The 23090-nt window shown below is 52.2% G+C and overlaps 11 protein-coding genes across 11 annotated transcripts; 5 read left to right on the top strand and 6 right to left on the bottom strand.

The window, feature by feature from the left end:
- Nucleotides 1-6: 6 nt before the first annotated feature.
- On the bottom strand, nucleotides 7-1857 carry BO97DRAFT_394676 (FAD/NAD(P)-binding domain-containing protein). The gene is made up of 3 exons (XM_025693993.1): nucleotides 1132-1857; nucleotides 344-1068; nucleotides 7-274 (listed from the first exon to the last, which is right to left on the bottom strand). The coding sequence occupies exons 1-3, from the start codon at nucleotides 1764-1766 to the stop codon at nucleotides 156-158; spliced, it is 1479 nt and encodes a 492-aa protein (XP_025549331.1). The 5' UTR covers nucleotides 1767-1857; the 3' UTR covers nucleotides 7-155.
- A 224-nt stretch (nucleotides 1858-2081) lies between these two features.
- BO97DRAFT_350054 (phospholipase D/nuclease) lies at nucleotides 2082-4707 on the bottom strand (the record flags this gene model as incomplete). Its single annotated transcript, XM_025691939.1, has 3 exons — nucleotides 2082-4141; nucleotides 4205-4348; nucleotides 4416-4707. 3 exons carry the CDS (start codon nucleotides 4705-4707, stop codon nucleotides 2082-2084), a joined length of 2496 nt encoding a protein of 831 aa, XP_025549330.1.
- Nucleotides 4708-5482: 775 nt separating this feature from the next.
- BO97DRAFT_143841 (esterase/lipase family protein) lies at nucleotides 5483-6951 on the top strand. Its single transcript, XM_025690119.1, has one exon. It carries the CDS (start codon nucleotides 5665-5667, stop codon nucleotides 6781-6783), a length of 1119 nt encoding a protein of 372 aa, XP_025549329.1. The 5' UTR covers nucleotides 5483-5664; the 3' UTR covers nucleotides 6784-6951.
- Nucleotides 6952-8280: 1329 nt separating this feature from the next.
- On the top strand, nucleotides 8281-9602 carry BO97DRAFT_407092 (uncharacterized protein). The gene is made up of 5 exons (XM_025695569.1): nucleotides 8281-8550; nucleotides 8616-8863; nucleotides 8921-9014; nucleotides 9070-9142; nucleotides 9216-9602. Exons 1-5 carry the CDS (start codon nucleotides 8382-8384, stop codon nucleotides 9352-9354), a joined length of 723 nt encoding a protein of 240 aa, XP_025549328.1. The 5' UTR covers nucleotides 8281-8381; the 3' UTR covers nucleotides 9355-9602.
- Nucleotides 9603-10081: 479 nt separating this feature from the next.
- BO97DRAFT_394669 (metallophosphoesterase family protein) lies at nucleotides 10082-11768 on the bottom strand. Its single transcript, XM_025693992.1, has 4 exons — nucleotides 11324-11768; nucleotides 10805-11271; nucleotides 10437-10747; nucleotides 10082-10368 (listed from the first exon to the last, which is right to left on the bottom strand). The coding sequence occupies exons 1-4, from the start codon at nucleotides 11478-11480 to the stop codon at nucleotides 10104-10106; spliced, it is 1200 nt and encodes a 399-aa protein (XP_025549327.1). The 5' UTR covers nucleotides 11481-11768; the 3' UTR covers nucleotides 10082-10103.
- A 384-nt stretch (nucleotides 11769-12152) lies between these two features.
- BO97DRAFT_456769 (phosphotransferase family protein) lies at nucleotides 12153-14372 on the bottom strand (the record flags this gene model as incomplete). Its single annotated transcript, XM_025699185.1, has 6 exons — nucleotides 12153-12700; nucleotides 12794-12928; nucleotides 12982-13039; nucleotides 13160-13723; nucleotides 14026-14057; nucleotides 14246-14372. 6 exons carry the CDS (start codon nucleotides 14370-14372, stop codon nucleotides 12153-12155), a joined length of 1464 nt encoding a protein of 487 aa, XP_025549326.1.
- A 613-nt stretch (nucleotides 14373-14985) lies between these two features.
- Nucleotides 14986-16182, bottom strand: BO97DRAFT_350029 (uncharacterized protein; the record flags this gene model as incomplete). Its single annotated transcript, XM_025691938.1, has 1 exon — nucleotides 14986-16182. The coding sequence occupies one exon, from the start codon at nucleotides 16180-16182 to the stop codon at nucleotides 14986-14988; it is 1197 nt and encodes a 398-aa protein (XP_025549325.1).
- Nucleotides 16183-16618: 436 nt separating this feature from the next.
- BO97DRAFT_426695 (uncharacterized protein) lies at nucleotides 16619-17352 on the top strand (the record flags this gene model as incomplete). Its single annotated transcript, XM_025697147.1, has 2 exons — nucleotides 16619-16726; nucleotides 16795-17352. 2 exons carry the CDS (start codon nucleotides 16619-16621, stop codon nucleotides 17350-17352), a joined length of 666 nt encoding a protein of 221 aa, XP_025549324.1.
- Nucleotides 17353-17425: 73 nt separating this feature from the next.
- Nucleotides 17426-18580, top strand: BO97DRAFT_426694 (uncharacterized protein; the record flags this gene model as incomplete). The annotated part of the gene is made up of 1 exon (XM_025697146.1): nucleotides 17426-18580. The coding sequence occupies one exon, from the start codon at nucleotides 17426-17428 to the stop codon at nucleotides 18578-18580; it is 1155 nt and encodes a 384-aa protein (XP_025549323.1).
- A 266-nt stretch (nucleotides 18581-18846) lies between these two features.
- Nucleotides 18847-19837, bottom strand: BO97DRAFT_350025 (uncharacterized protein; the record flags this gene model as incomplete). Its single annotated transcript, XM_025691937.1, has 3 exons — nucleotides 18847-19213; nucleotides 19414-19581; nucleotides 19680-19837. 3 exons carry the CDS (start codon nucleotides 19835-19837, stop codon nucleotides 18847-18849), a joined length of 693 nt encoding a protein of 230 aa, XP_025549322.1.
- A 1021-nt stretch (nucleotides 19838-20858) lies between these two features.
- On the top strand, nucleotides 20859-22401 carry BO97DRAFT_143751 (uncharacterized protein). The gene has a single exon (XM_025690118.1). It carries the CDS (start codon nucleotides 21035-21037, stop codon nucleotides 22022-22024), a length of 990 nt encoding a protein of 329 aa, XP_025549321.1. The 5' UTR covers nucleotides 20859-21034; the 3' UTR covers nucleotides 22025-22401.
- The last annotated feature ends 689 nt before the right edge of the window (nucleotides 22402-23090 follow it).

Below are 23090 nucleotides of genomic sequence, written 5' to 3'. Positions count from 1 at the left end.
TTTGCGCTCCACTTTGCATGGCCCTCGACTGCCGCGAAGCCTGACTTCGTCGACCCAGGCACCTCAATATACAACCATAATATAAGCGTTTCCGGGGGATAACCCCCAAGACCCCCTTCTTTTCAGCTTCCCGAGCACCTCATCGCAACAACGAATTACGCCTCACCACAGCCACCAAACCCACTACTCTCCTCCAGAACACGCTCAACATGCCCCGGCAAATCATACTCATACGCCTCATCCAGCCCCCTCTCAAAGACCCCCGGAAAGAACCCTATGACACCAACAACAACCACCGTCAGCTCAGCCCTGAACCCAACCCATCAGAGATGCAAGAACTCACCCATAACCCATAGACCCACATACATAATATACTCCCTTACAACGCCCATATCGCGCTTGGAATCCTGCATCCTCCTCGCCCGCCGCAAGATCGCCTCGACGCGGGGCCGCCGCATGGCATCATACTCTCTCCCAGCCAGCATAACAGCCCGCCTCTCCACTGCACCAACCCCCACTATTTCTCCGCCACCATCCTCTACCTCAAGCCCCTGATACCCCCGCTCCAAGAACCCACGAAGCAACAGCCCCAACGCCTCCGCATCCTCCAGCGCCTGTGACGCCCCTTGCCCCGATGTAGAGGGCAACGCATGGGCCGCATCCCCAACAAGAATGATACTGTCGCGCGCCCAGCTAGCCAGCGGTGCCGCCGTCCAAGTAGGCCAAACGCTCTGCACCCGAATACCCTGCAGCAGGGCACAGACAACTGGATCCGACCACCCGGAATACCTCTCGCGCAGACGCGCGGTCAGAGTATCGGGGTCCATGCGTTTGAGCTCCGCGTCCGACGGACAGGGGTCAATCGCGTAGGTGGCCCACCACGCCAGTGTGTCGCCCGGCTGCGCAACGTGAGACGGGGAGTCGCGCTGTGGATCGGCTGGTGCGCTTTCGGCCCAGAAGTAGCCGAAGAAGCCGTTGCCGCTGAAGAGGAAGTTCATGGAGCCTGGTTCGATGAGGTTGCGTACGGTTTTGGGCGGGGTGAGGAAGCCGCCTACGCCGACTAGGCCTCTATCATGCTGTCAGTTTGAGGGGATGTGGGAGGGGAAGTGGAGTGGAAGGCGGGGGGAGTACTCGTAGTGTGGTGCGTGGGCATCGCATTGGGGTTCGGTGTCCGGGAGCAGCGCGTGCTTGACTGTGCTTTTCAGCCCGTCGGCGCCGATGACTAGGTCTGCTGGTTCGGGGTTACTGTTGTCGGTGAAAGAGATGAGGTTTTGGCTGGAGGCGTCGGTGGCTATGTGGGAGACGCGCTTGGTGGTGAGGACGCTGTCCGGGACTGCGCGCCGCAGGCTGCTCCAGAGTGCGTGGCGGCTGATTGCCAGCATGTGCATCGGTTCGTGCTGGGTTTGCTGTCCGCCGGTTCCCGAGGTTGGGAGCCGTAGGAGGAGGTGGCCGTGCTTGCTTTTGAGGTTACTGTGGTCCACGATGTAGCCGCTGCGGACGATGTCGTGGAGTAGGTCTTCGTTGAGGCGGTGCAGGACATGCAGGCCGTTGGGTCCGACGCCGAGACCGCCGCCTACTGTCAGGGTGGAGGAGTGCGTGGTGCTCTGAGGCTGCTCGTCGGAGGAACTGTTGTGCGGTGTGTTGTAGGGCTCGTAGATTCTGTATTCATGGTCTGCGGCTGGGGCGGGAGGCCGCGGGAGGTGCTTCTGCAGGGCGAGGTACGTCGTGAGACCGGCGATGCCACCGCCCACGATGACGATCTTCATAGTTGGTAGACGGTGCTATATCAAGTACCAAATCAAACGCATTAGTGTCATAGTAAATAGGGACATGTCGTGGATCCCCTCGTGGCCTCGGGATAAGCCAAAGGGAAGCGCGGGGATGAAGCCTTGTTATGATGTCGGAAATACGAGCCTCGCCAATAATAGAGTTTATCGTTCCACCTGCCACAGAAGCATATTGTGTGTATGTGCATCAGTGCTTACTTCAGTCTGGACTCTCCAAAGGCAAAAGACAAATTCAAGATGCTCGAGGCCATGCCATTCATAAGATCGTAAACATACCCCCGTCCCCCATATCTATTACACATACCCCTGCCTCGTGATGATATTGTATCCAGGATCCTCGATCTGAATATCGGTATTGATCAAGAACTCCAACGGCATCTCCACCAAAGTGCCTCGGATCTTGGACAACTCCTCCTTAACCTCCTTGGCCCCTTCCTCGCCGCTAGAGAAATTGCTCTTCTGAACATGCCCCCATTTCGCCATGTGCAACCCATCTGGACCGAGGTAGCGTTTCCAGAAGAGGGTCTGGTATTGGAACCAGGTCTTGGCCGTGTCGTCCGGCATGGGCGCGAATACCTTCCGGAACGCCAGGGTGTTCGCGTTTGCTAGCCCATTCCACAATTCCAGGAACTCGTCGCTCAGGGGGTCCGCGACAAGCTGATCTTCAGCTGAGCCGTAGTCGTAGTCAATGGGTACCGGGGCTGGCAGGAAATGGCTATCAGGCTTGCGCATGTCTTGCGGCCGCAACAGGCCGAGATGCTTGCGGAAGAGATATCGTCTTAGAGTGGCAGCGAATCTACTAGCTTGGTAGAGTTGATTATTCATCGTCGTGTCCAAGGAGGTCTGATCCTCGATGACGAGCGCGATCTCTGAGTCCCGACTTCCCTTGAGCGAGCGGTCGTTCAGATTGGCTGAACCACAGACGACTACGCGATCATCGGCTATCAGGACCTTGGAGTGCACGTAGAGTTCCTCACTGACAAAAGCGTCAATCTCCGGAACAGAGCCTCCAGCGGGCCACGGAACGTTCCGAATGTCCTCTCCACCGAGCATGTAGCAGGAGCTCACGGTATCCCAGTCGCTACTGTGGCCAGTGGACGCCTTCTGGTAATCACGGTACGCTTTATGATCGGCCGTTATTTCAGTTGCTTCGAATTCGCCGATCTCATTCTGGGCGCGAAGGCCGAATGGATCAACCATGTCGTCGTGCTCCTGGCTGGCAGCATTGTAGTCCACATGGCTCGCCTCGGTGGCTTGCTGCAACACCCCGCTCTCGTTGATCCGGTCGTAGCTCCGCAGATTATAGAAGCGAATGTACTCTTCCGGGTTGACACCAGCTCTTTTGATCTTGTCCATGATACTGAACCCTCCCCGGTTGATAGACTTGTACTGAAGCTTCATGATCGCACGGGGCGGGTGGCCCGATACTAGTGCCTGCAAATCGCCCGGGAACGCCGGGACCGCTGGCATCACGACTATAACCTTGTACCGTTTCCCCTCGCGGGCTGCTCGCAGAATTCGTGCCACCAATGCTTCTCCCACGCGGTTCCACACGGTACCCAGCCATGTTCCGGTTGAGGTGATGAAAAACTGTTGCTCTAGATAGACAAAATGCTCGCTCTTCTCGATGATGTCGATGTACGCGTTGTAGATGCTGTTTTCGGTTGATATCCCATCGCTCCACCGATTAACACTCCGGACCAGCTGACAAGAAACTGATCCCTTGGGTAGCTCAGAAGGAGTGGCCGAAGGCTTCGCCGGTGGCAGGGCCTCGTAAGTCCGAAAGCCGGGCAAACGAGCGTTGTATTTTAGGTTGTGAATGAAGTTCCAGCGCTCGACAAAATGACGACTGATTTCGGCGACGGCAGGACCCGTCAAACTGACCGAGATATCTTGCCAGCCCATACGGGAGGTAGTCAAGCGACTGAGTTTATTGTGTTCCCATCGATCCAGGTTCTTGAAATCCATGACACGAGCGTTGTTGTAGTCTTGACCGGGGAACACAATATCATCGAGGTTTCCAGGGTGGGCATCTGCAATGGGATGTTGGATGGTGTCCCATCGCCCATAGGACAAGTCAATGCCACCAAGAAAGGCGATCTTCTGGTCGCAAATGACGAGTTTCTCATGGTGAGCCCAGAGCAGGGTCGGTCCGCCTGCGATACCAAACATGGTCTGGAGCGTCTCATCTGAGATCTTCCCAAGGCCCGAAACCCCGGACGCAGTGATACTTTGGAGCAGGCCTTTAGTCGAAGATATGACTCCCTGCGCTCCTTGGATGAGATCGGGGTATCGGAAAACTGAGATGTTCGGGTGCAACGCCTCCAGTGCGCGCTTGGTGTGTTTTGAAGATACTAGCTCCCTAATCAGTACCCTCACATCCTCACCAGCCAGCTCGAAGACAAAGAATCACGTACGATACATCACCTGAGGAACCTCCTTGAAGACCACCACATTCACCTTGACACCACGCTCCGCTGCAGCCAGCAGCATGCGGTCCAGTCGATACTGTTCATTTTCCGATGGAGGCCGCCTCAGGTAGACTTCCGGAGACACCCACCCTGCCAAAAGTTAAAGCCCACTCATACAGTTTTCAACCACCGCTATGAATAAGAAGTTGATTCTTACATCCAAGAATCCAAACCGACTCTTTCACAGTCAGCAGCGCCTCCGAGACGGCCCAGAAATAGGCGCACCCATCAACGTGAAATTTGACATTGTTCCCGTCGGAGATGGGTGAGGAGCTCGAATAACGAGTTTGGTTTTCCTGCTCGTCTGTTCCTCTCCATGCCGAAACCGTTTCTGAAATATTTGATATTCCGAGCCTTTTTGTCACATCATCCAGACTAACTGGGCTCTGGATCGAGGCAGTAGACAGGTTCTTGGCGGCGGCGGTTGCCCTGTCGAGAAAGGACGGCATCGTTTACACGGCTCGCTATCTCATACCCTGAAGCAAGAAGATGCGAAACAAAATCAAGAATATGGCGATGGTGGGGTGAAGGTACAGAGGCACAGTTCTGGTACAGGGGAATTTGGGATCCGCCAGAGAGATATACCACTCACATCGTGGCATTTTGCACCGACTGTCAGTCAGCCACAGTCGCGAAGGGAGAAGATGTTGTGCGGCTGGCTGAAGCTGCAGCGCCGCCACGATGAATTTTTTTCAGGCCGCTTGTCTGATTACAGCTAGTGAGTTCGCATGTCGCAACTTTCGACGCCACGATTCAGCCACCCAGGAATAGTGCAGAGTTCGCCAGCTGAAGCGAGCAGCTGGAGCGTATCGCAGCCGCGAATAGGGGGTCGAGATCCCCCCACATAATGGTCCATGGCTGTCCAAGAGCATATCTGAGCAGGTGGGGCTTGAAGTTCTGGAACTTCAGGGGGATGAACATGTTCGCTTATGCGCCGGGAAGCGGAGATGTCAGAAGAGAAAAACGAGGGGGAGTTGAAGAGAAGGTCTTATCGGCATCTCCGCCTGGGGCAACATTTGCCGACACCGCAGAAGCGCGATAGGGGGCCAATCCTTGCAGTTCAATTATTTGTTGAGATGCCATTTTCGAGCATATCAGCCACGTTTCTTTCCTTCCCAAGAGCAATTGACTCTTTTCTGTGTACTTGCGACCTGATGTGCTGCCCACAAACCCTCCATATATATAGTCAACAGTACATGGACACGATGTACTGTATCTACTGTACTGCTTCAGCTGCGCCATCCCGCAACCCCACATAGTGCCTCAGCTGAAAAAGCCAAAACGGTGAAATATAAATAATAGGCACCAAGAGTTTTGCCCAGATACCTTTCTTTGACCCATACTGCAAGCATTTGTCAGGATACAGCCACTCCTTGCGCGAGCGCAGTATCAACCTCGCCAACAAAATGCTCGGACTTGGGGGCCCCAACATCAACTCGTTCGAGAACCAGCACCCGGACCTCGAAGCGAGCATTTACCCCCGCGTGTCGGACCAAGATGTGCTCTATTCCTTGTCGGAAGCATCGCTCCGATCCGCCATCTACGTCCCCACCGACTTCCAACACGGCCGTGACGGCAAGACCCCGGTCATTCTCGTCCCCGGAACTGGCACCTACGGCGGCGAAGCCTTTGGCTCCAACTTCGTCAAGCTGTTGCGCGAGAGCGCCTTCGCCGACCCGGTCTGGCTGAACATCCCCGGGCGGATGTGCGACGAGTCGGCCCGCAACGCCGAGTACGTCGCGTATGCGATCCGTTATATCTCGACACGGTGTCAGGGAAAGTCCGTGGCGGTCGTGGGCTGGTCGCAGGGATGCTTATCGACGCAGTGGACGCTCAAGTACTGGCCCAGCACCCGCGAGCTCGTAAGCAACTTCATTGCGATCTCTGCCGATTTCGCCGGCACGGTCGGTGCGTGGGCCCTCTGTCCCTTCAAGGGCACGCAACCCGGAACCCCGGCAGTCTGGCATCAGACGCGGAACTCGAACTTCATTGCGGCGCTGCGCTCCCACGGCGGGGACTCGGCCTATGTGCCCACGACATCCATCTACTCTGCGACGGATGAAGTGGTGCAACCGCAGTCGGGGATGGGAGCGTCGGCGTACATGAAGGATGAGCGTGGGGTCGGGGTAACGAATTGTGAGCTGCAAGTGCACGCGCGCCTCAAGCCAGCGGGACTGATTTATTCCCACGAGGCGGTGCTGTATAACCCACTGGCGTGGGCACTTGCGGCGGATGCCATCCAGAATGGGGGACCGGGGAGCTTCGAGCGGATTGATCTGGGCGCAGTCTGTATGCGCAGCAAGGCGGCGGGACTCAGTCTGATAGATGCGACCAAGACACAGGCTTTGGCTGCCTGGGCTTTGAAGAATATTCTGCTCTTCACGCCGAAGCCCTGGCGGGAGCCGGAGTTACCGGCTTACGCTGCCGCAGAAGAGAAGACATACGTGCCGCAAGAGCTAGTTGCAGATGACCCCAAGGTTCCTGCTGTGCTCACCACTGAGATTCCGGACACGCTTTCTGTTTAATTGTTTCGGTGTCGGAGAACTGGGTTTGGCGTTTGGCAATCTCGTCGAAATGTGTGGTCGAGAGTTTGAGCTTGGCGTCCTGTCCTCATTTTTGGTAAAAACAATAATGATAAATTCGTTTTCGTTATTAGAGATGAGAGCTTATGTTGAATGTGTTAGGTGTTATAGGAATGCTATCACGGGTTCCTCTCTGCCCCGAGACCGTACACTCACCGACAGCCAAGAGCAAACAACAGTTCAGTGCGTTCTGCAAGCTAAAGTAAAGTATACTCAGGAGTGGATCCCATGCAGCCATTACATCAGCAGAATGCAGCTCAGTGGGCCCTTCACCCTTTATGCATTGGCCCCAATTTCAGATAGCGTGCTCAGCGACATATCCCTTCCTGACCTGCGCATGGGTCTGCTGGTTCGAAGAAAGCGAAGAAAATGGTAAACAAGGATGTCGCGACGCGGTGACACAAGTCTTTATAATATTGAATTGGCACTGGGGATGTCCATCCCAGCAAGTAGCGCAATCACAGGGTGGAACCATGATCATGAGAGATCGAACCAAGACACCTCGACTTCGATCCAGAAAAAGTGGACCTAAAACCAGCCAGATACAACGCGAGAGGAGTTTCTGGTCGCACACAACCCGCTCTATTGTCCCCGGTTGACTAATGAACCTCTCACGAAGTGATGTCGCTTATGGTATTTCAGAACACGTACTCCGCCAAACCGAATCACTGGCGTGGTGATAGTCCGGGATGGTGGCGACTGACGATATCGGTCGGGTATATCATAGCGACCACATTTGGTGGATAAGGGGTAAGGGTGTACTTGTATATATGTTGAGATAGGGGGTGGGAATGACTCCTGGGCATCCGAGGTTCCCTAATCAGGGATGACTGAAGTTTATGAGACTATTGACAGTTGCAGGCTTTGTTGTAGCCTCCAGTTGCATGTACATAGACGGTGTGGGGCCACGTCCTAGTTGATTACTCAAATTAACACTGCATTCCACTGCATTGTTGTCATGGCAAATGCGGGGACTCTGCACCCTGCTATCGAGGCCTAGACACATCGGTCATGACGAGACAATGCCAGTACGGATTTTGCAGCCAATCTGAGCGATAACTCGCAAGGTGATGAGTGTGATATCAGCGTAGGTACGGAGTCAGGTACTGTAGTGACCGTAGTGACGATGGAGAGTCCCGCTGATATCATTGGGGGACTACTAAGCATTTTCAACGAGGACCCACTCAGGGTAATGAGGATAATTGCCGAGTGCCATAATAAGTGGCCACGAGCGAGAGAGAGAGAGAGAGAGAGAGTGTGTGTGTGTGTGTAGCAGATGTGACGTGGTTGCTTTGAAGATATTTTGCAGGGGAAAGAGGAAAGAGGAAAGAGGAAAGAGCGGGTAGACAGCCGACTGACGTCACGGATCGTCGATCCCGACCGAACCCTTCCATGGGTGAGTGAGTGTTTTCTATTTCTATTCTTAAGACTGCTTACTCGGTTCATTCATTCAATCTCTTCCTTACATCCTCCCTTCATTCAATTCTCATCCACTATCTCTTTCGAAACTAATACCTTCCCACCCACCCATCCACACAGACATGGCTGTCATCTGGGGTCTCGATCTCAAGGAGATCCAATGGAGCAAATTCAAGAGTTCCTATATGTTCAATCGAATCTACCATCTCCGTCGGACAAAGATGATCGTTTACCAGCTGGCCATGATTCTCTGCGTGTGTTCTGAATCCACAGGCACCGCCGCACTATCGGGTACGTCTCTAACCGTATCCCCTGCCATGAGGACCGATGCTGATGGGCGCTTCTCCACGCAATAGACTACGTCGACCAACAAAACTACATCGAACACCATCACCCCGGTGTCTCCGTCCATAACAACGACTTCATTGGAGCCGCATCCTATAATATCTTCGTCGGAGTCGCTGTGGCCACCATCTTCGGCGCCGCCTTCTTCTTCGACCTCTTCTGGCCCGAGCGACACGAGAGCAAGTCGGTCCATCTGGCCTGGAAGATCTGCAGCGTGATTGTCTCCATCATGATGCTCAGTTCGGCTCTGACCATGACGGTATGAGCCCTGATACTATACTGGTTCCCTCGAGAATATATCCGCTGACTTGCCCAGGTGATCACGGCGACGAGTAGTGTCAAGGTCCACGGCACGGATGCCGCAGGAGCCCGCAAGTTCTGGTCCGAGTCGTCCAAGAAGCCTTCTTTCCGTATGTGCTTGCTTCTCCCTTGTATCTGCGATTCACTTTCTAACATTCGAGATAGTCTACCGCACCAACCCCAAAGCGATCGCCTCGGTGGTTCTCGCATGGCCAGGATGGGTAGCCACAGTCGCCAGGTATGTTCCCGACACCCCCAATCCTTCTTTCTTTTCTCGTTGAACACTCCTGATTAACATATCTCTCACTTAGTACCCTCATCCTATTCGCCTCGCATAAGCACGATGATGTCCACGGCCCCAAGTCGAACTACGGTCGCGAGATGGACGGAGAGAAAGTCCCCGAGCCCGAGACGACCGGTGGTCTACATAATACAACTCTTCGGGAGTAAACGTGGTTTATTGAGATACCCCCTTGTCATATTTTGTTACGACTTTCATCAGGAAACATGACACGCAAGGATACCAGCGATGAACTGTATAGATATGGCGTTTTGCTTTGGGTTTATTGATTTTCTCTTGAATACTTTGGGCGGGCGGCAATGCGGTTACTATGATTTGGAGTTTACTATTCACTGTACACTATATACTTTTGCTGTAATTATAGACGACCAGGCGAATTTACGAATAATGACCGGATTACTACATGACTATACTTCTGATTGGGAAATCCTGCCCTGGAACCTGGTTCCGAAAAAGAATGACGCGCGAAGGGGATGACTAAGAAGGGCAGCTCGTACTCGGGCTCAACCCCTGTCGGCAGTGACGTCGTGCCCTTGACGGGAACCGTGGGAATCATCATCAGAAGTCCCTGATTCTTGGCTGATTGCGGCATTGTCCCAATCCGGCAGGGCTCGCCAGTGATCGGCGAGAAATACGCCATCACCAAGCTCGGAGGGTTCACTCATGGTAAAGAATTTGGACAAAAGCCACATATTAACGCGAGACAAGAGGGCGTGCCATGGTGCATCGATGGGTCCCCATGTGTTGACGTCTTGCGCCCGGGCCACCGGAGGTGGCGCCGGCTTCGGTGGTGATTGGCATTACAATTGAGAAGCAGAAGAGAAAGATTGGATTTTCATCAAATACGCCATCTTCAACTGTGAGTATGTCTGTCTTCAAAACTCTGCATTCATTCACATTAAGTGTAAGTCGTCGCCACAGATGGATACCAATTCTCCCCGTACGTGGCGTTCAAGGTGATGTGCCCGGAGACCGATCCATCCTCCAGTCGGATCCAAGTCGAGATCTGCGGCACCCCCAGGGTCGTTTCGTCGAGCAGGACCTGGCGAGATCCCCGTGTCCAGGAACCGTACCCGCCGTAGCCGGTGTGGCGCCCGAAACACATGTTCAAACCGTTGCCGGTGAGGTTCATCCCCGGCAGCTTGGAGTCCCATTTAAAGCACCTGTTCAATGGACTCAATATAGCTTCAATGGTGATGGGATGCGGGAGGGAGGCATGTGAAGTACTTACCAGTCATCGCCGTGGTCATGGCCACTGAACGTCGCTAGGAGACCCTCGGTGTTCAACATCGCCTCCATGAACGGAATGTCCTGGCCGGCGTAACTGAATACAGTACCGGATACCTCGCCCTGGCCGCTGGCCTGGCCTTGCTGGTCCAGAGGCTTGTCGGCGTTGATGCCAGGTTCGTAGTGGGCGTTGACTCCCTGATTCTGGAAGGCAAGCATTGCGTTGACGGGGATGTGGTAGAATGCGATCGAGGGGATTACTTTGCCGTATTGTTCGGTGAGTTGAGCGTTGGTCTGCGTGAACCATTCGACGACCTGCCGAATTTGGTGAGTCTGTTGCACACGCAAAGATGGCTGGCTGCATATACTAACCGACTCGTCCACCCAGCACGGCTGGGGTACTTCGCTTCCATCCTCCAATTCCTGGAAATGGTTTCCTCCGCGGCTGTCGAAGAACCACATGATCAAAGCCGGCGTCGTCGCGGAGGCGTCCGACGGGTAAATGGGCAGGTAGTAGTTCGATACGCCCGCGAGCTTCGCGGACACCATGCTTTGGGTCAAGCTGTTTGAATAGGTCTGCTCTCGCTCCAGAATGGCGCTGCGCGACAGATTGTAGTCGCTGTCATGGTTGCCGTAGGTAGAAGCCCACAGCAACTCGCGCTCGACAAGGGGAGCAACAATCTCATCGATGTAATCGGTGGCATTCGACAGGAAGGTGTTCTCGCCGGTGATCAGATCGCCATTCAGGATGACCAGTTGTGGGCTCTCGTTATCGAGGATGGTGTTTATCACCGCCGTGCTCTCGACGTCCTGCTTTGGTCCCCAGGTGGTGGCTTCGGCTGCAGGTCATCAGTGACGCTTTCTCGCTTATCCAAGGTATAGACAGCTTACCCTCGCCGTAATGCAAGTCCTCGAATACCGATAACTGGAAAGTCCCGTCACTTGTGAACTGCAGGCGCTTGTCGAACTGTTTGGTTGATTTGACGCTGGGGAACGCACGGATTTCAGCTGCGAGGCCTAGAATGGCCACAACACTAAAGCGCACCATGGCGACGGCGTTTCGTCGAGAGGTACTGGGTGTGATGCAATGCGAAACCGTGCTTCGGTGGAAAGGAGAGAATATATAGCACGAGCATTTGTCGCGTCGTCGGCAAACCTCCCTGAATGTCTCTGTCAACCTTGTCCGCCGCTTGTATTGCCGAGTGCAATATCGGGAGATAGTAGTCGAGGTCCCTGTTCGCGTTCTGGCACGGAGCACGTTTTGGCATCACTGTCGATGACAGGCTTGGCTTGACGGACGCCGGCGGCCGCTAAGTGCCGCCGTTGCTGCGGCGGGTCTCGTTACAGCTATCGTCCTGTTGTTTCGTTGCCAATTCGCGTTGAACGTGGTCTTGATCAATTTCTGCAAGGGGACTCATCAAATACAGTTGTTTTGCGCAATGGCGTAAAGTGAGCTGCCGAGGTGTGGATGTTGATGCCAACGGTCGCGACCGTCATGCACAAAGTAAAGAAATGCAAACGCGGTAAGGACACCTCAGGCCACAACAGCACTAATCCTCATTGGGTGCACTTCTCATTGACTCACTGCTGAGCTCACAGCACGGGGATACTCATTGTTTCCTCGGTACAGTCTCCGTGCAATCTAGCTCTATCTATCTCGATCAGTGCTGGTCTTGTATGGCTCTCGTCGTCGAAGAACGACAACAGCTATACACCAGCCTCAGGCGCGCAAACGTCTCCATGCCAAGCCAACAATGAACAAACACGTCACAGCAGCTGCAGTAGCCAGTTGCTTCGTGTCTTTGCCTCCAAAACCCCAGGTTTCGAGGAAGTCAGGAGAGTCAGAGGGGCTACTACTCAGGTTTGCTTTTTCCGGAGGTATGCTAACATCAACATAATCATTCTCGCACTCAGCTCGATGCTGCTCTTCCTCTTCCTCATACACCACATCAGTCTCCTCCCCTAGTTCCGCAGAATAATCTTGCAGCTGCACAATTTTTGATCGTACAAACTCTTCACGGCCCTTGTGTAGTCTGTTGTTCGAGGTGAAAGAACGAACCATTTCCGCGATTGAAGAGCGCTCACCCCAGCAGTGCTCATCAAGGAGATCCCAGTACAAGAGATAGACAGACGTGACTGACCGACACGCTAGGTAGAACCATGCGCTCTTGGTTTTGATAGATTCCCTCATTCTCACGGACAGTCGATCAACCTCCATGTCCAGCCCTTTAGCCTCATCTCTCAGCTCCAGTGCCTGCAGGAAGCATTCTGCTCGCGGCAAATAAGATTGAAAGAACCCTTCTGCACCCTCCCTACTCAGTGTCCTCTGCGGTCGCTCCAGAAGCAATCACCACGGAATACTCCCTGCGAACTGGGCAGGAGCGGCGTAGCAAAACTCCCAGTCAATGGCTCCTGTCACGTTGAGCGAGTCATCGACAAGTACATTCCCAGGACATAGGTCGTCGCAGAAGAGTTTGAACGGACCGTAGTTGTCGGCTGAGGAGATAAAGTTAAGAGCAAAAGCCTTCATTAGACTGCGACACGCGTACTTCTCCCGACAGTCATTCGTATCGCAGACACTGTTCCGCTGCCTTTCCAGGTGGGTGCCTTGCAGGGGAAAGAGCGAATGTATTTACTCCACCGAGCTGCGATAGATTCTCGAAGGCGCAAAGTCTTCCAACCCACATGTCCGCATCAACTCATTGATTCCAAGAGTCAAAGGCCTACTCTCAATGGCCGCTGTGGACTCTTTTTGTCCTCATGGAGACTTCCGATCGAATCGAAATCTAGGCTCCACAGCTCAAGTAGAATGTCCGCCATCTCCCCGTAGAGAGTCTTCAACGTTTGCAGGTCGATGTGCGGATCGAGTGCTTCCTCCTTCTCCGGCGTGCCACCACCCCTGCGGAGGGCATCAGACATCTTTTTCCCTTCTACCCAGGTCATGATGATAAACGGACCCAGCCCGGTAGGGTTGTCCGCTGCCCGTCCGTATGCCACAATACGCGGGACAGGGATCTGTTTTTTCTTGGCGATGTACTTCATCAAAACAGCTTCGTTCTCAACCTTTTCGTCCAGAATCATTGATTTCCCAGATATAGGAAACCGAATCAACCATTCTGGCCCACCATCGTCCCAATGAAGGCGGATGCTGAAGTTGAACGACCCACAGTGCATGGAACGGTATAGACAGTCATCGCGACCGCGATATCTGCTTGCAAGCTCGCAAATCCCTTGGGAGGAGGTTGAAAACAAAGTTACCCATTCTTTCTTGAGACTTTCATTTTGGCGAGACTAAGATCTCCAAAGACTATGTTTCGTCGCAAAGCAAGAGACCAGTGACTAAAACAAGGTAGTCAAGTGCTCCATCAAGCTTTCGTCCTCTCTGGGGAGAAAGAGACGGTCCGGAACTCCGCCTTCTCCCCGACGGCCGCTTCCTTGCGGGCCTCAGGGTTTATCATGCAGCGCTTGAACCCCTCACCATACGGGTGAGCGGCGAGTCGGAACATGCAGCATACACACATGAATCAAAACACAGAGATTTGCCCCCACATGTGCCTGCTGTTTCTCTCGGGAATATGTATGAGCTTCCTTACCTTACTCGGTACCCATGCTACAGGCCGCACTACTAGAAGAGTTAGTCATAGTTCTAGTAGAATGAGTAGCCATGAGATCTTTTCATACACGCCTTGTATAATGAGCTCCTACCAAGCACGGAAGTGGAATTTCACTGATGATCATGGCTCATGAAGAGTTGGCAATGCACTGGCAGACAGGGCTTGGCCACGACTGGGCCAGGCTGGAACGAAAGCGTACAGATATATGTCGAATGAACTATGGCAGCCAACGTAAGGCTCAGTAGGATTGGACTCTTGTCTCTTGCTCGCACTTGCTTCAGGCAGCACTGCTGAATAAGTCTTGAGCTGATTTTCCAGTAAAGCATGCCTGACCTACGATCGAGTTGCTGTGGGATTCTTTTACAGTGACTGGGCCACCGTCTAGTTGTTTAATGCTAGTTATGATGTGGCTAAACTTAATCACATGAGACTGTGGATATTTCAGGAGAGATAGGCGGACTTTGGGCCGAATTGGGTCCTATACCGCGAGATTGAGAGAGAGAGTTTGGGGAGATTCACAAGGGCGTCCCGGTTGTGTTAATGGATCGTTGCGGGGCCAAGTTCAGAAGATGGAAATATACTCACGGCCGCCCTCATTCCCAAGACAGGACCAAATGCCAGAGCCAAGGTACGGACAAATAACGCTCGGAGATAGCCGCTAGCCCCGTCGTGTTGGGTCAAGCCATGTGGAGTGGGCTGATGTGCCGCCACCAATGATGGCCGTGGGAAAATGTAGTCGTCGGATTTGACCCATCAAGCATTTTTAAAGTCATGGCAAGCGATTGGTAGTTGATCACGATCTTGCTAGGGCTATTTGAGCTTGAAATTTAGGATTATACGCACAACTAGACTTGCTGGACTGCAAAAAAACGGGTGCGATGGGGGTATGCAGTTCAAGGATCAAACAGAATCTAATGACAAGTTCTATGGAAAATATCACTAAGCATTTTGTACACCCTGAACATGACCACACGGGCCGTTGGACATCTGAATAGTGGCGGGAGAGCTGTGAAGAGAGGCCTTTGCATAGGTCGAAGCAGAGTTGCAGGAGGTGGTGTGGATCAGATAGCAGTACGTGACGGCGGACGAAACGTGGTTGTAGTACGACATGGCACAGGTGTTGGACTCCTGGCAGCTGACACAGCAGTCGTAGGCCGAAGCGGCGTTGCCCACGGTCAAGCTCTCGCCGGGAATGTTGGTGAAGGAAACGAGATACATGTATTGGCCCGCAAAGTTACCGTAGTCTGAGGACAGAGGTAGTCCGGCGACGTTGTTAGTGGCGCATGCGTTTAGCATGGTAGTGCTGGTCGCGACCGAGACAGTGTTGGCCGTGGTGACGGTGGTTGTCACGGCCGCGACGGTCGAAGACTCGGTGATAGTGGAGGTAGTGCTGTAACTGAGCGTGATCGAGACGGCACTGGGAACAACCACGGAGGAGGTGGTGATAGTGCTGGTCACGGTCGTTGTCGTGGTCGAGCCCTTGAGCGTGGTGGTGATGGGCACAGCAGTCACCGTCTCCACGCTGGTGGTTTTCAACACAATCTTCTGGTGGCACTCAACAGCTTGGGGATATTGATAGTCATCCAACCACGCGGCACAGTCTTCTTCCTCAGTGCTGAGTAGAGATCGTTTGGCCGCCGTGCTGGTGGGCAGAGTCTTTGCGAGTGGAGTGAAGCCATCTGAGGTGGGAATAGTAGAGGTGTACGTGCTCGTCGTCGTAACGGTTACGGCGACGGTGGCAGTGACCGCGGGAGGAGTAAGAATCAGGGTGGATGTAATGAGCTCGGTTGAGGTGGTTGAGAAAGTATCAGTGACGCTATCAGCAGTGCTCGTTGTGGTGGTCGTGACATAGTCGGTCACTGTCACCGTCACCAAAGCAGGGATCTCAGTGACAGTGCCCTGGGTGGTCGACGTGATGATGACAGGAGTAGGATCATGGCGAGTGCGAGTGATTGTCGAAGTAGGCAGGACACCAGGGATAGAGCTGGTTCCTAACTTTGTGTGGCAGTATGCACCGGCCTGTGTCTGGAATTGAACTTGACTGCTCGCCACAGGGGAACTAAATGCCACCGGAACTTTGGCTGCAACCTGCCCTAAAAGGAGAGCTGCAACAATGGGAATGAACATCGCAGACATTTTGGCTGGCATGAAGAGCAAATCTGATTGTGTTGTTACGGTGGGATGGGGAGTTGACCTAAATACTCTGTAGTTGCTCCTGATTCTGTCCGGGCTGGGGCGCCGTCGGTTATCTTCACTGCAGTCCACTGTGGGCGTCAATAGTGCAATTGAATACGAAAGAACGGCCCAGGAACAGCTCAAAAACCCGAGCACGACTTGCACTAGTAGTTCGATGACTCCACTTGTTCTCTATTGCTGAATGGTGTATATACATCAGTTTTCTCGCGTTCTTTTCTCTCTTTCCTGGTTCTCTCCAGAACCCTCCCTCCTTCATTCTTTCCTTTCCAATGTTTTGATTGTTCTCTATACGCTCTTTTCTGCTTAATCTTTCAGGAGATATTATATTTCCATATTCACTCCTTACTTTTTACCTGTCGAAAGACAGATAATCAAAATGGCGCATTTGCTGGCACGAGGATGGATTCTCGCCGCATTGTTAGTACAAGCCCTCGCTTTGACTGTCGACATTCAAACCACCGTCACTGCCATCACTCCGAGTCCTGTGGCTACAACGACTCATCACCACTGGACTTACAGTTCCAGACCTTTGCCCAGTCGCAGACCATGTAGCGCTCGTTCTTCATCTGCGATCGCTTCTTCTATGGTTCCTCCCACTACTTCAGTCGCCATTCATTCCTCATCTCCTGTGAGAACTCCATCAGGGGTCGGATCACTAGCTCCTTCGTCTTCTCCGGTGAGAATGTCATTAGCAGTGGGTTCTTCGACGCCTTCATCTTCTCCAGTGAGAATATCGCCCTTGGCCACTTCTGCGACTCCTTCGTCGAGACCGGTTCGAAGTCAGCCAGCAACCTCGCAGCCACACTGGACGTATATCTCCAGACCCTTGCCTCATCGCAGCTGCTCGTTGGGTGCAAGCTCAAGTGCTCCTATTCCGTCCTCCAGGGCATTTCACACCACACCGACAATGCCTTCTCTCACTGCCACTGGTACCTCGACAGCCAGTTTAACTGGAGCCCCTCAGCGGGGCACCACAGCTGCAACAGGACCTTCGGGCCCTGCATTCACCACATCAACGGTCTTTACTACTCGCACGCCCACGATTACTGCATGTCCGACTACTGTCCCCAACTGCCCTGCCAGTGCCAAAACGACCTTTGTGACCACTGAGACTGTGGTGCTTTCGACTACCATTTGCCCCGTCACTGAATTAGCCAGCATTACCCAGAGTTTGCCTGCTTCCATGACATCGGCTGCAGGCGCAACTGGCAATGGTCAGGGCAATGGTGGTTCTGAGCTTACAGCTTCCACAGTCTTCACGACGCGCACAGCTACAATTATGGCATGCCCTTCTTCGGTGACCAATTGCCCGGCTCGGTCCCGGACCACTTATTTGACTACTGAGACGATCGTGGCTTATACCACCATCTGTCCCGCGGCCGAAGCGACTGGTGCTCACGTAGTCACAACCACCCATCATGTCCCCTCCGCTGCTGCTACTGGCGTCGTGGGCAATGTTGCGATTGGTGGCTCAGAGGTTACAACTTCCACCATTTTAACCACGCGCACGACTACAATCACCGCCTGCCCTTCATCTGTGACAAACTGTCCCGCCAGATTGAAGACTGTCCAGCCGGCTACCGAGACCCTGGTTATCGGGACGACTGTCTACTCTATCGCTAAGCAGCCTGCCGTCTCATCCGGCGGAAAGATTCCAGATTTGATCACTTCGACCATCCTGAGCACCAGGGTTGCTACCGTTACAGCCTGCGCGGCAGACGACTCCAACTGCTACACATCCCAAGGCTCCTACCTGACCACTGAGACCTTGGTGATCGCAACCACCGTCCTCCCCGTCACCTCGATCCAGACCTCCATCCCAACCAAGGATATCGACGCTGTCACCGCCGCCCCTATGGCCACCGCTGTACCCCAGGGTGCTGCAGTTGGAATTGGATCGAGCCCTTCCAATGAAGGCGTAGACACCACTTACACGACAACCATCACCGTCGACTCGTGCTCGAGCGACGGCACCTGCACCGCATACGTCAGCACTATCACTATGACCAAGACTGAGGTTGCCCAGTCGACCATCACTGCCACCGATTACAACGCCGGAAATAATTTCGGCTTTGGGGCGAGCCATGCTCCTTCTATCATATCGGTGCCCGTGATCCCCCAGAGTAGTCAGCATAGTAGACTGAGCACGTCCATCGTGCCTTCAGAGAGCGGTAGTGGAGTGGATGCCTTGTACACCAATGCTGCATCTGTTGTGCCTTCAAGGAGCAGTAGTGCGGTTGGTGCCTTGTACACTGGTGCTGCGTCTGTGGGTGCTCAGTGGTCGATGTTGCGGATCGTCGGGACCTTCACGGTTCTTCTGGTGGCCATGTTTGTTTAAGCCCGCGATTTAAACCATTATACGGCTAATATCAAAATTTTTTCTTTGGATATTATAGCTCGACTGAATGGCACTCTTCAGCTTGTATGTATATTGTAGAACATAGAGATCTAATGCCAATTACCCACCATCTCCCTCGGCGACCTCGGATACAGCTCTTATCCCTAGAGATAATAGATAATCCAAGTCCATGCAAGCCCATTCTACCTGCAAATAACAATCTACATCGCCGTCCTCCAGAAACCTCTAGTAAGAATACAATAAATCTAATGCACAATAAGCCCATACCGAACCGACGACCTCAACTCAAACGGCATCTTCAGCACATGCAGCAAGCACCGCTCCAGAACCTCCTCCTCCGTCAACGCCTCATGCACATAACGCTTAGCATAGACAGCAAGAAACCCTCGGAGATCCTTCAGGTCGCCGTCGTCCTTCTTCGCAGCCGCAGGCATCATCAGCCCGGCGACCTCCCGGCTCAAGTTGCGCGCGTCGCCCGGCAGGTACGCGTCGCTGAAGCGGAAGATGGCCGTCGTGAAGCGCGGGACAAGGCCGTGGAGCATGCTTTTCAGGTACTCGTAGTCTTGGAAGGAGGCTTGGTCGAGGCCGGTGCGGCCTAGGGTCAGGAGGACTCTGGTTCTTGTTAGAGGTGGGGGTAGAGAGAAGGAAAGAGGGAGGGAGGGAGGGTGGTTGGAAAGAGAGGGAGACGAGACGCACACATATAGGGATTGGCTATCTTGTTGCGGATTTTCCGCGTCTACTTGGTTCCTAGGTACTCTTAGCCATTTGGGTTTTGTTTAAGGGAGATCAGGCAGGCTCAAGGGAGAACTCACGGCGGAATCTCGGCGAGCAGTAACGTGGGGATGGAAACATTCTTCAGTAATGTCTCTACCAAGACTCTGGCTGGTACGTAGGCGTCTTGCCTGCCATCGACTGAGTCCAAAGCGCGGTTGATGAATCGATATTGGGAGGTTGGTTGATCGGGGTTGTTGTCGAAAACACTGATGATCGTATTAGGGACAGCAGGAGGAATCTTGGCGGAAAGTAACGTTGTATGTTTGTTACTTGTGTATGGGGAAAACCGATTGTCTAAGCTTACATCTTTCCAAATCCATTGGAGACTAGAACCTTAGCCTCGACTGAAACATCGTCCGGGAATGGTAGCCGAGAATACCCCCCGTGGAGAAAGAAGTATCGCATGGAACCCTTCCCCCCGGAAGCGTATATGGGGTCAAGCGATTGATCTAAGTCATGCATTGTGAGATTGTGGGGTCACAGAATGGCGTGGTTTGGGCGACTGCACAGGCACGAGTATCTCATCGCCCTTGGTTGAAGGGTAGTAAGTGGCATATGCGGTTATATGGGAAATTCAACCATCAGATACACGTGGCCCCATGTTCTATTTTTGTTTTAGTAAAAGAGGGTCCTCCTTCCGATGATCCCGAGTCTAAACTACTTATGAAGGTTGTAGAGACTAACTGATTAAAATAGGCCAACCATCAGCCGCCCGCCTACAAAAAGTTATCTAAAATACTGTATTACTTATTCTTTACAGAATTCTTATCGAAAGTATCCAGAATTAATTAAAATAAATCAATCTATATATTTTCATATATTATTAGTACATGTATCTATAAAATCCTTTTTATTATTATATAAGTTCTTAATAGACTTATTTGTTTTTTATTTACTAAAATAAATAAGCTTACTTATATTAAATGTTAATTATTGAAGAATATACCACAAAAAAGTTTGAAACTAGAATTTAATTATTTATATAAAGAACTAACTAGAGAAATATTATAAAAAATAAGAATTTATTGAATAGATTTAATTAACTAAAAATAAGTCTCAACTTAAGTTAAATTCTAAATAGCTGGAGTTCAAAATTTGACTGAGCAGTTAGGTAACCTTCTGAAACTTACCTAACTCACTTGATCGCCATGTCTACGTGTACCCTGTAACTGAAGCGGGAGAGCCAGAGACATGGATATACGGATATATAGAAGAATCGCGGGAATTGGGGGAAAAGGGAGGAAAAATACTGGGAACATCAGAAAATGAAGTCAATAGATGTAAAGATGATGATTTTCACTTTCCGGATATACGGATATATGGATATCTTGGTTGTGGGGAAGTAGAGGTGTCAAGGTGTGGCTGCAGCCAGCTGTTCCTACCTGATGCCTGCCTGATTCCTGATCCTGATAAGCCTTATATATAGTATAACTAGTATCTACAGTGATTATGTTTTAAAGCGATTAGATCGACCACCGCAGCACGATAAGCGTGTGGCTTTTGACTATGATCTGCGGAAAGCGGATGGGGAGTGCCACCAAGGTACAGTACAACAGGGACCTTGAGGCCGCAGCTCCCACCACATAAAAGGATGACGACGACGAGATCCTCTTTTCCTCCCAATACTCTGTGTTGCCTCTCAGCCTACAATCTACCAACATGCATTGCATGCTAGACAAGCTACCTTTGGAACTCTTGGAGTTCATCTGCGATGAGCTCGAAACGCATGATCTTGCCTCACTTCTGGGAACTTGTCGCCAGACATATCACCGAACAATCCATCGACTGGCTCAGCGCTACTCGGAGGTTCACCTTGACTTCTCCAAAGGTAGTCTCAATCAAATCCACGCCATTGCCAACAATGAAGTTATGCGACAGCAAGTTCAGCGGTTGGTGGTAATGGCTCCCGAGCCGTTCCTGGGCCGCAATCTCGACTGGCAGCGCAGCGCCGCAGGTCACATTCTCAACCCCCTCGAGGTTCCTACCATCAGGCAATTCCGCAATGACTTGGTTGATAAGCTGGTCAACTGTCGATCGTTCATCATCTCGCCACTTGGGAGCCACCTTGCCCCCGAGGAAGACAACACGGATGCGCCCGATGATCGACATTTCAGCCCAGACGATGCCGCGAGCATCCTGCTTGATATCATCGCTGATTCCGCTCTGCCCGTGAAGCTGTTTTGGTACGGAAGGGGCACAAACTACAATTCCGACATTATGAATATCCAGCGACTGCCGAAAGCTCTGTTCACCAGTCCGCGCTTTCGCAGCGGATGGGGGTCACTCACGAACCTACATCTAGAGCACAAGCTCACTCCTAACAACTATTCTTTCCTTCTGAATATGCTTCTCAACACCCCGAATCTCCGGAAGCTTTACCTCAGCCTGGCCCCGAAAGATCTTGCAATTGAGTTCTACTCGCATGTCGCCAAGTCAGATGCTCTATCTTGCGTGTTGGAGAGGATCTCACTCTGCTATACAGCCATCCGGCCGTCAGATCTCATGCATATCCTCAGCTGGTCTCGGCAAAGTCTGAAGCGGCTGGTCCTGACGCAAGTCGGCGGCATATCGGCGGATTTACCACAATTACATGACCACTTGATTAGTTACCCCTGTTTGGAGAATTTGGACTTCAGAATGTGCCAATAGTCGGGGAACGGAATATGATCTGCCACATGAGATACGAATTACGCTTTTTCTTTGTTCCCTACGCTCCTTGCCTTCACGGATTCCGGCCGCAAGTCTGCGCAGCTTTTATCTTTCCCTTGTCATGGCACCTGTCGACACTGCAAGAAATTCACATTCACAACGATATCGTTCGAAGGGCCCGTTCTGGATGCCCCCTTCCAGCTTCCGGGTAAAGCGAAATTATAGCTCGAATTCACGAATCGACGGACTGGGTGGACCGACCATTGTGCCTCTTACACAGGGACGAGAGCACGGGCTGTCCCAACATCCTAGCTACATATTATGGCTTGACTCTTGAATAAAATCTTGTCACCGTTGAGCGGTACAGACACTTGGATCTTGTTGAACAGTGGGCTTCAATTCATATAATAATCTTAATTACACAAACTGGATAACCTCTGTGTCAACCGTGCAATAGTGTGCTCACCAGATTCTGCTCTGGGCCATGATCCGCGGTCGCATTCCTGTTCTCAACCTCTAATCGTAGCCTTCAATACTCGGGATGTTCGAGGGAAAGTAAATTTTTTGACAGTATCTCGATGTTGTATTCCTGACCAGCAAGCCAGCTTACATCCTGAATTTATCTTTGAAGGTTTCCATTGCAGATAAGACAGGCAGCTGTAAGCTGATCACCATCAGCTGGGACCAGTTCTTCACGTCTCGGGTGTCAATTGCCAGTGGGGAGAACAGGTGTGATCAGGTCCGTGGAAACTTCAGCTAGGCGACCAGCTCAGCAATTTCCGATATAGTGATCTCGGGAATACATGCACAGCTATTTCTCCGGTGACCAGCGTAGAGAGATTGCCCAGACTGAGGCAGATGTGCGATCTAGGTATGAAGTTGATAATAGGAGGGACTGGAGAGCAATGCGCGGTACAAGAAAGACCTGGCAATATCGTAACTTTTTTCACCTCACAAGACGATCGGATTGTTATAGAAATGACGGTAGACCTGAAGACGTTGAGATGAATGATTGATTGACTGATTCTGCCAGCGAGGGCTCGTAGGCTTAAATACATAAGTCATA

This window comes from Aspergillus homomorphus (assembly GCF_003184865.1).
Source record: "Aspergillus homomorphus CBS 101889 unplaced genomic scaffold BO97scaffold_31, whole genome shotgun sequence".
Taxonomy (NCBI): domain Eukaryota; kingdom Fungi; phylum Ascomycota; class Eurotiomycetes; order Eurotiales; family Aspergillaceae; genus Aspergillus; species Aspergillus homomorphus.
The sequence above is the reverse complement of the archived record's forward strand: the minus strand, read 5'-3'. Positions and strand labels throughout refer to the sequence as shown.

Coding starts and splice junctions, on each gene's coding strand:
- BO97DRAFT_143751 (XM_025690118.1), top strand. CDS start 21,035: ATGCATTGCATGCTAGACAAGCTACCTTTGGAACTCTTGGAGTTCATC.
- BO97DRAFT_394669 (XM_025693992.1), bottom strand. CDS start 11,480: ATGGTGCGCTTTAGTGTTGTGGCCATTCTAGGCCTCGCAGCTGAAATC. Junction 11,272..11,323: donor GGACTTGCATTACGGCGAGG/GTAAGCTGTCTA, acceptor GATGACCTGCAG/CCGAAGCCACCACCTGGGGA. Junction 10,369..10,436: donor CATGACCACGGCGATGACTG/GTAAGTACTTCA, acceptor TCCATTGAACAG/GTGCTTTAAATGGGACTCCA.
- BO97DRAFT_407092 (XM_025695569.1), top strand. CDS start 8,382: ATGGCTGTCATCTGGGGTCTCGATCTCAAGGAGATCCAATGGAGCAAA. Junction 8,551..8,615: donor AGGCACCGCCGCACTATCGG/GTACGTCTCTAA, acceptor TCCACGCAATAG/ACTACGTCGACCAACAAAAC. Junction 9,015..9,069: donor GTCCAAGAAGCCTTCTTTCC/GTATGTGCTTGC, acceptor CATTCGAGATAG/TCTACCGCACCAACCCCAAA.
- BO97DRAFT_143841 (XM_025690119.1), top strand. CDS start 5,665: ATGCTCGGACTTGGGGGCCCCAACATCAACTCGTTCGAGAACCAGCAC.
- BO97DRAFT_394676 (XM_025693993.1), bottom strand. CDS start 1,766: ATGAAGATCGTCATCGTGGGCGGTGGCATCGCCGGTCTCACGACGTAC. Junction 1,069..1,131: donor GCCCACGCACCACACTACGA/GTACTCCCCCCG, acceptor ACAGCATGATAG/AGGCCTAGTCGGCGTAGGCG. Junction 275..343: donor TGTGGGTCTATGGGTTATGG/GTGAGTTCTTGC, acceptor TTGGTGTCATAG/GGTTCTTTCCGGGGGTCTTT.